The sequence below is a fragment of the Lytechinus variegatus genome, chromosome 15 (assembly GCF_018143015.1).
Source record: "Lytechinus variegatus isolate NC3 chromosome 15, Lvar_3.0, whole genome shotgun sequence".
NCBI classification, from domain to species: Eukaryota; Metazoa; Echinodermata; class Echinoidea; order Temnopleuroida; family Toxopneustidae; genus Lytechinus; species Lytechinus variegatus.
Window position 1 is genome coordinate 24,704,965 of NC_054754.1, and position 12,740 is coordinate 24,717,704.

Consider the following 12,740-nt stretch of genomic DNA (forward strand, 5'->3'; position numbering starts at 1 on the left):
TTATTCACCTTATAATCATAATCCTTTACTGTCTTTCCAGTCTAAGAAACCCCGCAAGACTTACAGGGAGGAGGAGGAGGAAGAATCACCAAGGAGGAGTGAGACCCACTCCACACCCACCAAGATGCCTTTCTTCAAGAAAAAACCTACAGAACCAAAACAAAACAAAGATGTCTGGGAGGTGGAGGTGATGATGCACAAACAGAGTGATGAAGCTAGAAAGCGAATGGAGCACTGCCAGTTCTTGGTGAGTATAGTGTTGCCAATTTGGGGATCTTACTTTCGTTGCATGTTTAATCAAAATCCACCAGAATCAAACAAAAACAAATACGTTTTGAAGGTGGAGGTGATGATGCACAAGCAATATGATGAAACTAGAAAGAAAGTATGTTGAGCATTGTAATTTCTTGAGTAAAATGTTGCCAATTTTGGGATCTAGGTACCGTGGCATAAAAACTTGTTATTGAATTAAATTTTGCCATATTATAATGGTATTAATGCCATGGTAACTTGGCCTAGTAGCCAATTAAAAGTTAAGAAGGTATATGAAAGTTTTCAGGGGCAGAAAATTAACTTCACCTGGAGCAGTCCTAGAATCTATCATTTTACCTGTTACCTGTACAACCCCTCCCCCCATATCCTACATATAGGTCTTGGTCCATCAGTTTCTGACCTTGTTATTTTTTTTTACTTGTGCAATTCAATAACCTAATCCATATTTTTGTACATCTGGCTGCCTATTTTTCTCCTTGGCTGTAAATTTCTCAAGCCGTGGTGATCTGAGAGAATGACAATGAGGCCGTCCTCATTACGCTTTCTAAAACTAGTTTACTGGAAACCGGTTTAAGAAATCAGTTTAGAAGATCGCTTTGCTAGCGTTCCCACTTGATCACACGAAAGTGGTTTTCAAAATCACTTCACGTAGAGCAATCTTGTTGCTATGGAAACGCTCTCAGTGGGGTGACACGTTTCGTGCAAAGTTCAAAACGGCAACGTAGGTGTTCTACTCCTGTCATGTGGAGTAGCGTGCTCAAAATGTGTGAAGATTGCTTCCCGAAGAAGGGTTGTGTCCTCACTTACGCTAAAACCCATTTAACGAGGCAAATCGACCTTGAAAACTACATCGCAAGTTGGTTTTTTGAACCGGTTTGGAAGATCGCTTCCAAGATCGCTTTCACTGTTCTCACTACACGTTGAACTAGGTTCCACTATTTCCAGTAAACTAGTTTTAGGAAGGTAGTGAGAACGGTGTGAATATTTCACATGAACTGGAAAGTTTACAGAGACATACCATTTCAGGAAGCTCTCAGAAATTGGGAGGATGGTGGATGTGTATGCTTTATGGAATCATAAATATCTTTTCTTGCATTATTTTAGTTGCTTTTCAGTTAGCAGCTGTTACTAAGCCTGATTGTTTACTGTGACTGCCAATTACAGCTCGTCGTTAAGCGTCCATTCATTGTCTCTTTTGGTTCTATTATATATTGTTTCATTGTCGCATTCTGTTTACTCATGCGATTATACTATGATGAGTGCATATATTTTGAAAAGTATGTCTGTTTTTAAGGCTATTTTACAATTTCTTTGATTCGTTATATTGTTACAGGCTCAAGCTTCCCCGGAACCTGACTATGATTTATCAAAATGTGAACTTACAGAGGTAAATCAGAGTTATTATTATTATTATAGTTGTTGTTATTAATTATAGATACTTCGCTTTTCGCATTTGGCCAAAATTGATTGCAATGATTTGAATTTTGTTCTTTAGGATCTAAAAACTGTAAATTGCTGTTAAAGGATTGATTATATTTCCATGTAATGTATGAGGTACTTAATATATGAGATGGAAAGTCACTGACTGACCTACATTTACATGTGAATAGGTTGGATGTATCTAAATTCAGATATTATACTGTAGAGCCTGGTCATTTAGTGTTATGTAGACAAACATATATTAATAGACCTGTCCCACCCCTATCCTAAAATTGTAGAAAAAATAAGTCACTACACGATAAGCAATCAAGAATCTATAAAATTGTTATGCAAATAATAGTATAAAACTTGTGGTTGAAGGATTATTGCATACAAGCTCCTGAACACCCCCCCCCAAAAAAAAAGAATTAGACAACTTTAGCTTATTATTTCCAATACACATACTCCTAAATATATAGAGTTATTAGAGTGTCAATTTCTAGTTGCAAACCAACCAAAAAACATCAATTGATCAAATCATCGAAAGGTCTTGAATGCAAGACTAATTAGAAACAGTGCAAATCAAGTTCACATTCATCATGTCAAATGAACTTTAAGGAGCTCAATTACATTTGTTTCCTACTTGTACATGGGTCATCTGTAATCCATTACTGCTCTTTGTTGATTAATGACTGACATAATGCATCACGTAGGTGTGTTCACATTAGATTTTGAAACGTCTGATCGTAATTCCATTTTCTATAAATTTCTAGGGTGGGATTGTCATTCTAAGTGCAATGATACACATGCATTGTAAATTTTCTTTTTTTTATGCTGTGATGTACATGTACAATTGTTAATTGAATGGAATACAATTTATAGGTTGATAGAAAATGGGAAAATAGGATTACTAGGATATGTGTAGGTTCTTTGTTGAGAGCAATTCAGATATTTCCTCTCTTTTTTTTAACATTTGATGTTTTAAGGCTTCTCTAGGGGAAAGGATTATAAGCTCACATAAAGTTTGTCTACTTTTTAGCAACAGATTAATATCAATTGTCTTTAAGGTGAATAATCAAGAATGATGTTAGCCTGAATAATGTAGAGAGTTAATAATTTCCAACATTTAATAAATATATCTTTGTCCCTGCTACTCATTATTTAGAGTAAATAATTCAATTAACAGGTATTCTATTCAATTAAAATAGTTTATTATTCAAATGGAATGGTACTTTCTAATTCCTTGTGATTAAGTTTCTGACCTTGTTTGCGCTGCTTGTGAACGCATTGATATCATGTAAATTCATGGTGTGTGAACGAACCTTAGAGACGTTGCTCATTGTTTAGACTGACGTGTGACATGCTTAGCATTCTAGACTGCAACTTGAGTTGGGATGTATCTACCTCCCTCCATCATCTCTCTACTGGATACTGTGTTTTGGAAGACTCCATTTAGATCTGGGGGAGGAGCGAGAGTATGGAAACATTGAGTGATTCACAAATTACCAAAATTACCGAAATATTTGATGAAACCGTGATATTACGCAAAGCCATAAATTACTTGCAAGTGCAAAAATTTCTAAGATTATATTTGAGTCATGATTCTTTCGATTATAATTAGAAGGATGTCATGAAGGACCTCTTCCTGTCCCCTTTGCTGAAAATGGAATGATCCTGTGTGATGTGAGTTATGGAATCCAAATGAGTCTTCTTCATCCCTAACCGATGAACTAGATCTCACAAATGTATCATTGTGGGTGGGTGGTCACGTACAGAAAATGAATTTATCTGATATTCTCCGGATTTTTTACTCTTTTTATTTTTATTTTTGTAACATTGCGTATCACATTTAGGTGCCAGCAGGGACATATTCTCAGTGCAAGGTGTTTAGAAAAGAGGTAAGTAGTATTTGAGGATTCTTCAGCATTTTATTATTTTATATCACAGCTTAAGCATGTCTACCCTGATTTGATGCTCCAGCATTCAAGGAATTCTCTCTTAGGACTATTAAGGATTATGGAAGAAGTACACCCTGGCATCAAAATGGTTTTATTATGCATGAAAAGTTTAACTTTAATAGATTATAATGCCACTACTCACTAAACCAATACTTGCCATTCCATTAGAAATTTATGGTCGAAGAGACGAGGTATGATTTCCATGTCTGATCTATAGCAAGGATGACTGCTACATACATATTTGATCTATGACATCATTCCTATAGGATTTATTACCTCTCTCAATAAATATTGGGATGTATTGGAATACTTTACATGTTATATGCTTTACTCACATTGGTACAGTTCATATTTGCTGGGTGTATTTTCTGTTCCAGGCATTGATGGTCAAAGATTTCTTCCTTCACATCCAGCTATCTTTTGTCATTTCTAGCATCAAGTTGTCAGTGATTTTATGAACAAGCTCAACATAATTTTCGGTCAAATTTTCTAAATTTATTTTTTTGCATATTCTGAAAGCCTGTGATTCACTCTATTGATTTGCCAAATTTCAGATCAAAATTTGTATTATTTAAAGAATAAGAGCATATTTAAATTCTTATGAACTGGATCAACCCCCTCCTTTGATTTTACAAACTGGCTCAAACCATACTTTGTGTACTATGTCGCGCACAGGTCAAAGACCTGACCTAGATGTTGCACGTATGTGGTTTTGTGCCTCTAAGAAAATCATGTGCGTGGCATGAATGATTTTATAAACTGGCTCAGTACATGGATTTTGCAGCTGAAAAATAGTGCGCATGATTTTACGAAGTGACTCAAACCCCCTGTTTTGGATAAAATTAGCAGTTTCTGAAATGAATACATGCGCTTCATTTCAAATATTGAAAGAATGAATACGAATTGTGAAAAAAAATTGTATATTATAAGAGAATAGAATGTATTCTTTAAATTGGTGTAAATAATTGATTTGGTTATGAGTGTCTGAAAAACATCCAAACTTTAAATGCGATTATCTCGAAATCATGTTCTGGAGACCAGCCGTGGTTTGAGCCATTCAGTAAAATCACTGACACCCACTTTGTCTGCTTTCTCTTTGATCTCATATACCACATGGTATATGGTTTAATCCCAGTGGCCTGTATTCTGAAGTCGGGTTTAACTTAAACTCAGGTTTAAAGTTTTGGTTTAAGTATGGGAAGCCAAAAGTATCAAATTTTTTATTAAGTTGTATGTTTCTTATGTTTACTGTGCTCTTTCCTGATTCATCGATGGTGAAAACATTAATCTTTTTATACTTCCTAGACAATAACAGATATGAATAATTTGAGAGCGAAATGAGCTGAAGTATGATATCTCTACTGTTAGTGATTTATGTAACAATTGGCTATCCATACTTAAACCACAACTTTAAACCTGAGTTTAAGTTAAACCTGACTTCAGAATACGGGCCAGTGTGTCTACAACCATTTGGTCTTATTTCCATCTGAGCTATACCTATTTCATTTGATATCCAATATATTAGAAAATGGAAAGCAAGGGCCTCTAGTGCACATGAATGCTGTTTGTGAACCAAATTTGTATTTGACAAAGTGCAAAATGATATGTAGAAAGGGGAGGAAAAATTATACCATTTGAGTACTAGGCCGAATGTCAGGGAAATCAAATGATGGTTGGACCAAACAGCACATATTCTATATTGATAGTAAACCAAGTGGGTTTAGCCATGATGGTGTTTATAGATGATCTGAGGATTAGACCATCTGTTAGTAGACCAAGTGGATACAATCAGTTGTATGTGTTCTTTTTAGCAAGTTCTGGACCCCGTCTTAGAAAGAGTTGCAATTCATCTGATCGATCGCAACTATGGACGGCCAGCAATGTCAACATCTATTATGCATGTTTGTTCAAAATATTTTCTAGCTATGATGTCCATGTATATTCTTGCATCCATCATTGTCTTGAAACTTCACTGTGCTTCTCTTTTTAACAAAGGACATTTTGCAAATTTCATGTAGAAAAAATTATGACACTGATGGATTTCCATAGAGTTAAGATTGATTGGATTAATGGTAACTCTATGTGAGACGGGGCCCTGGACTCCTCTATGGCAACATGAAATGAATTGTGTTAGTATGAATTGCTATGAATATCAGGACGTTATCCCCAGCATTGTCAGAGAACAATAGGAGTTAACCATTTGTTCTTTTCTTTTTATCTCTTTTAGGTTTTGATCATGAGTGATAATCTACTTTCTTCATTGAATGGCGGAGGCAACATCAAGGATCTATCATTACTCAGGGTAGATATGCTTTGTCATATTTAATTTCCCAAGTTAACCTCATTGCAGGGCTGTGCTTCTTGGAGCACATCTCGGTGTCCCATCCATAGCAAAGCTGCCAATGGTTATGAAAAAAATAGTATTTGCTACAAAAAATGACAGGAATGTGATTAAAATGTATGGATTGGGGAAAATGCAGGAAAAAAAGAGGGGTTAAAGAGCTTATAGGAATGTGTGTGATATTGTATGTAAACCTGCAGGCCTACATGTACACAAAGGATGAAGCAATCTAGAATCTATTATGGTCAGAGAAGTATGCTGCTATTAACATGTAGCTTCTAGAGCAAAATAGTTATGCATTCTTGCTGCATGAGAATGGTCGATTAATAATGAAGAAAAGAAAAAAAGGTTTTACAAAGAGAAGGCTCATGGATTAATGCTGTAGCCAAAGTAACAAGTGAGAATTTAGAAACTCAGTGGCAAAAGCAAGCATTCATTGTCAGATCCTTTCCCAGAAAACACATTGAATTATGTAAAGATAATGCATGAAATTTGCATATAGATTGGTTACAGACCACTATGTCAACACTACATTTGTCAATTTTGATTATAGTGTTCACACCTATCTCAAGGAATATTTTGCATGATTATAATAATCACTTTTGCATGTTTTGATGAAATTCCTTTCATCCTCAGGTTCTTGATTTGAGGAACAACCGATTCCCACAGTTACCCGATGGACTAACTGAGCTAGGACAACTACAAGTCCTGGATGTCACTGACAATAAACTCAAACAGCTACCAAAGAATATTGGCAAGCTACAGGCGCTACAGACACTTAACGCAAGAGGTAAAGATAAACCAACTATAGGGTGTTCATAGAATCTTTCTATTTTACTCCAGATACTCTGATTTGCAAGTAGATCTGATTAAAAGCGTTGCTTAACAGTTAACGTTGATTGACTTTGACTCTGAGCTTTAACGGTTAGGTGCCTGGCAAAAAGTAGAAGCTACATATTTTGCGCGGGAATCCTGTAAGCAGCCTTTCATTACTGATTCTCAAACTTCATTATGGACCAACCAATGGGTAATGCAGAAAAGCCGCTATGAAAAGATGCATAGTGCCTTCATACTAGTGGATTTCTTCTAGAGGATGGGGTGCAGACTTTGACAAGGATCCTTACCTTTGATTTTAATACGTTGTAAAATTGAAGCCTAAATAAAAACAATGAATCATTATCTATTGCTTGGTAAAAAGGGATAGAAAATGTGCAAATGATCAGATGCATTGTCTCAATTTATTCCCATGCACTGTCCATATCGCTGTCCATTTTATTCTGAATTGATATACAGTATGTTGATTTGTGTGGTTTCATATTGTGGAACAGTTTGCGAGCCCATCTGCGGTCTAGTACATCACTCAAATCAGTTAAAAGAAGTACTAAAACATCTCTATTTTTGTTGAAGTGTAAATTTGGAGAGTTGATATGTAAGGCTCATAAAGCAGTTTAATCGATTTTGTGCTGTCTAAGCACCAGTGTATTATTATTATCATACTTTTTTTTAATTTCTTTTATTGAAAGGTAATTCTTTGAAGGAGCTTCCGGAGAGCATGTGCCAGATGAAGTCATTAAGAACGCTAGACATTTCACATAATCAAGTTAGATCATTACCAAGGAAATTCTGCAATATCAAGACACTAGAGGTCAGTGTTACTCTTTGATATCTTTTAATAGTCGAGAGTCATTGAGTTGAGTGGAGGAATTAGTTGAGTTTATAGGGATGGTCCAGGCTGGATTTATTTATATCTCAATAAATTGAGTAAAATTCACAAAGCAAAATGCTGAAAATTTGATCAAATTTGGATAACAAATAACAAAGTTATTGAATCTTAAAGATTTGCATTATTCTGGTGAAATGGTTCTAGGCATGTCATAAATATTCATTAGGTGGGCTGATGATGTCATATCCCCACTTGTTCTTTTGTATTTTATTATATGAAATAAGGTTTATTCCAATTGTTTTATCAAGAATAAAAACAATTGGATTGACAACTGATAAAGTGCATTAGTTATTTATTGCCACAACTTAGTTCATCATAATGGAGACACATCATTTACACATGTATGAAAAAATGAAACATTTATGATTTCATGTAATAACAAGAATAGTAAGAAAAGATAAAGTGGGGATGTGACATCATCAGCCGTCCTAATGAATATTCATGATGATGTCCATAACTGTTTTCACAAAATATTGACAAAATTCAAATTTCAATAACTTTGTTATTTGTTATCCGATTTTGATGAAATTTTCAGCATTTTGCTCTGTGAATTTTACTCTATTTATTTAGATATAAATATTTTCAGACTGGATCATTCCTTTAAGTCAAGTAGATTTGAGTTTCGTTGTGTTGGGTGAGGTGAGGTGAACTGAAGTTCAAATTAGTTTCATTTGATGTAGTTACAGTGTAATTTAGTCCATATCCTCTAAAAACATATATGAGAAATAAAGTTTTGTAGATGGTGCAAGGTCACAGTGCCAGTGATAAACACTTTGTATTGTCAAGCGAGTTTGCTTGTTATTAGATTGCATATACATGTACTATCTCTCAGAAATTATTCAATTTTACAGATATTTTAATTACAATGTTCATCCTTCCTTACAAATATGAAAAATGGTGACATCGCTATTCATTTGTCATCTATTCATAACGATGCTAAGTTTGCTGATTATTTACTTTTCAGAATGTGGTATTAAATGATTTATAATGTTACAGAATATCGCTTTTATTTTTTGAATGATTTCAACATATATGTTATCATGAAATAGCACCTTTCATATGTATGCATATCAAGTTATAAATGAATATTCAAGGGATGGTTCATACTTCAATAATATATTTCACAGAATAGAAAACTATTACTCTTTTAATTATCTAGAATATTTGTGTAAAAACGACTATTTTATGTGCTTACATACCACATACATATATTACCCATGTTTATTAAATCCCTTTCTTAACAGAGCTTAACACTGGATGTAGTTCACATGACCTACCCATCACCTGATATATGTCAAGATGGAACAGAAAATATTATGAAATATATGTGTGCAGGTGAGTAGTGCGGTTACAATTTTTGTCTCATCTGTAAAGGAGAACATTGAAATCTTAACCAAAGGTCAAGTTTTTGAAATGACATCATAACTTAGAAAGTGTATGGACCTAGTTCATAAACCTTATACACAGTGGCGGACCGTGACCCGGAGGAGACAAAGCATGGGGGGGCACAGCATTGTTCACAAACAATACAGTGCCCCCCAATGCTTTGTCTCCTCCGGGTCACGGTCCGCTACTGCTTATACATAAGGTTAATCAGTTATTATTTAACATTCTGTACGAGATTCAGGTCACATGACCAAGGTCAAAGGTCATTTTAAGGTCAATGAACCTTTTCCATGTTGGGGGTAAATGTTGAATTGCCATTATAACTTAAAGAATAGGTGCTATAGAAATGTATTTATTATTATTATTATTATATTTATATTGTGGTTCATTTTCTTTGTAATTTACATATGTTGCCCTGCATGTAATTTATTAGGTCATGTCCTGGGCTAATTTCCTTTTTATTGTGTATTCACCTATGTTCCTTTGTTTAATTTTGAATATTGAATAAAGTGATGAAGAAAAAATAATGAAATGTAGACATAGGGGTAATCAGGTTATTTTTGATTTGTCAGGATTTGATAAGAATTATAGAAAGTTCACTTGATGTGACAGGTGCCCTATTACCGCGCAGAAACGACTATGGGTATATAATCAAGCATAGGATTCTTACTAAGTACCTTTACCCCAACAAACTATATATTTTTGGAAAGCTTATGGGCTGATCTACACAAAAATTTGCACTGTGGTATATTAGCTTTAGGCTTAAGCAAAATATGGTCATTCAAAGTCATGACTTTAAAAATCATAATTTTTCTCTATATGAACCTTCTATGGTTATAACTTCACAACATAGAGTGTAATTTAAGTTTTGATGGATTAATTTAATTCTCTGACTTCTTTATGATGAATTTATGATGGCTTTAAAAACTATTCAGAGTAGAATTGTAAAAATTATGGATTAAACAAGCTGTCAGATATAGACTGTGGGATGGACAAGGAAAATGTCTCTAGTTTTTCATTTCCGTGGGGCGGCAAATACAACCACGGTTCTTGGACATGATAATATGTAAAATATTATGAGTGAATACATGCACAATGTTGCCATCGGTAAATTCTGCTCCTGACCTCAAAATTAAAATAATATGCAAAATCGTACCATTGACTCGACTGGAAATTCCGCCATTCACCCCGTGTGTTAAGGACTTCCGCGAACGCGCGCAAGCGTGCACAATGCATGTAACCTCGTTCGCGTTTTATTTTTTTATTCGCTGTACACGATATACGTTATATACAGAATATACGATGGCGGATAAGATGTCGTCGTCTTCGTCGTGTTTTGACAGCGAAAATGACGATTTATCACTAGCAAATATATGCTACATGCACGTCTTACCCAAGGAAAGAGGGCCAGTAAATTCCTTTCAAGTAAAGAGCTAGAACAAATTTAAGCCTTTGCTGCATTTGTTGATGTAGACTACCTGGGACTTCAGAATAAAAATAGCTATTCGTGCAGCAGAGAAGTTTGCGATTGACTTGCATGCAACCCGGCCCAGGGAGCAGTGGCTTAACAGTGCAGGGGGGGGCAAGCTATCCCCCTGGCGGAGTTCACCGGGAACTTAAAGGGGAAAAAAGAAAAGGGGGAGAATGAAGGGGAAAAAAGAAAAGGGGAGAATGAAAGGGAAAGGGGAAAAAAGAGGAACTGGAAAAGGAAAGAAAGAAGAACAGATAGATTGTCATGAAAAGGTGATTTTATTTTTTTTAAAATAAGCATGCAAAATCATAAACAAAATCTTGTTTACCGTGGCGTACAGACCAAGAAAAAAAAGGAAAAGGAAAGAGAGAAGGGTGAAAAATATGTTATCTTCTTTAACATTATGTCAAAATCTAAAATTGGATTTTTGTAATAAAAATGTATAATTTTTTGCTCACTCGCATTGTTATTTTTTACCCGATACACCATATCGCCCCTCAAAATGTTGCCTCATGACGCCATTGCCTGCCCCCCCCCCTTTTGAGAAGCAAAATACTAAAATTTGTAATGTAAATATGCCATTAAAACAAAGGTGTGCCCCCTCTTTTGAAATTGAAGACCCTTTTTTTCGTGTACGAAATATACTTCATTTGTGGGTGAAAACCTTTATTTTTATTTTTTTTTGCTTGTCAATTGGTTGAAAAACTTTTTTTTTTTGGGGGGGGCTGGTCGAAACTTTCCTCTGAAAAATTTGCCCCCTTTTGGAAAATCATGGATCTGCCCCTGATAAGACCGGAGATTTTTTTGCTCTTGCCCCTCCTGGCCACCGACCCGTTACGCTCCTGCCCAGCCCGACCAGCATTGCAGCAAGATCCGAATGGATCAAACTAACGTTATAGATGTAACGCGTTACATCTTGCTCAGAGCCAGGTCAAACATCGTTCGTATCACCAGCATTCCAGCAATCAAGCTATCGAAGGTGAAAAAGATACAGAGGATGATTTTGAGATGGTGATCCTTGTTATAGCGATCTTTGTCCATGCCAAAATTGTTTCACTTTGTGCTTTTGCATTTCATTCTCTGCAAAAGTGAAGCAGTACAAGCTTTGATGATTTTTGTATAGGTCTAGATTTCTTAATTGAATCGATACATAATGTGACTCATGTCATGACTTACTTCACCGCCACATTTACAAGCCTATGAATAGAAGACGAAGTAAGTCATGAGTCACATTATTCATCGACTCAATTAAGAAATCTAGATGTAGACCTATACAAAAATCATCAAAGTTTGCACCGCTTCACTTTTGCAGAGAGTGAAATGCAAGAGCACAAAGTGAAAACAAATTACCTTCGATCGCTTGATTGCTCAATGCTGGTGATACGAACGATGTTTGACCTGGCTCTGGGCAAGATGTAAACGCGGTACATCTATATTTATTTTGATCCATTCGGATCTTGCTGAAATGCTGGTCGGACGTCGGGCTGGTCTCCCGGGGCCGGGCTGCATGCAAGTCAATCGCAAACTTCTCTGCTGCACGAATAGCTATTTTTATTCTGAAGTCCCAGGTAGTCTACATCAACGAATGCAGCAAAGGCTTAAATTTGTTCTAGCTCTTTACTTGAAAGGAATTTACTGGCCCTCTTTCCTTGGGTAAGACGTGCATGTAGCATATATTTGCTAGTGATAAATCGTCATTTTCGCTGTCAAAACACGACGAAGACGACGACATCTTATCCGCCATCGTACATTCTGTATTATAACGTATATCATGTACAACGAATAACAAAATATAAACGCGAACGAGGTTACATGCATTGTACACGCTCGCGCGCGTTCACGGAAGTCCTTAACACACGGGGTGAATGGCGGAATTTCCAGTCGAATCAATGGTACGATTTTGCATATTATTATTTTAATTTTGAGGTCAGGAGCAAAATTTACCGATGGCAACATTGTGCATGTATTCACTCATAATATTTTACATATTATCATGTCCAAGAACCGTGGTTGTATTTGCCGCCCCACGGAAAGTCACAATTTTAGCGACCATCCCACAGTCTAATAATGAGAAATTCAGAAAGGACTTTTATACACAAGTCAACCTGTGGGGTTACCATGCACAAAAAACTATCATTATTTTGTTGTACTCTTCAAGATACACAATTC

General features: G+C 35.7%; 1 protein-coding gene across 6 annotated transcripts in view; it reads left to right on the forward strand.

The window, feature by feature from the left end:
- The window catches only part of LOC121428786 (E3 ubiquitin-protein ligase LRSAM1-like), a 36,490-nt gene that overhangs the window by 3,930 nt on the left and 19,820 nt on the right, over positions 1-12,740 (forward strand). For all 6 annotated transcript variants that reach the window (XM_041625615.1, XM_041625616.1, XM_041625618.1 and 3 more), the window contains 7 exons: positions 41-247; positions 1,607-1,660; positions 3,546-3,590; positions 5,878-5,952; positions 6,628-6,781; positions 7,515-7,636; positions 8,959-9,049. In XM_041625615.1, the coding sequence (XP_041481549.1) occupies positions 41-247; positions 1,607-1,660; positions 3,546-3,590; positions 5,878-5,952; positions 6,628-6,781; positions 7,515-7,636; positions 8,959-9,049 (748 nt within the window). The remainder of the gene's footprint in view (positions 1-40; positions 248-1,606; positions 1,661-3,545; positions 3,591-5,877; positions 5,953-6,627; positions 6,782-7,514; positions 7,637-8,958; positions 9,050-12,740) is intronic.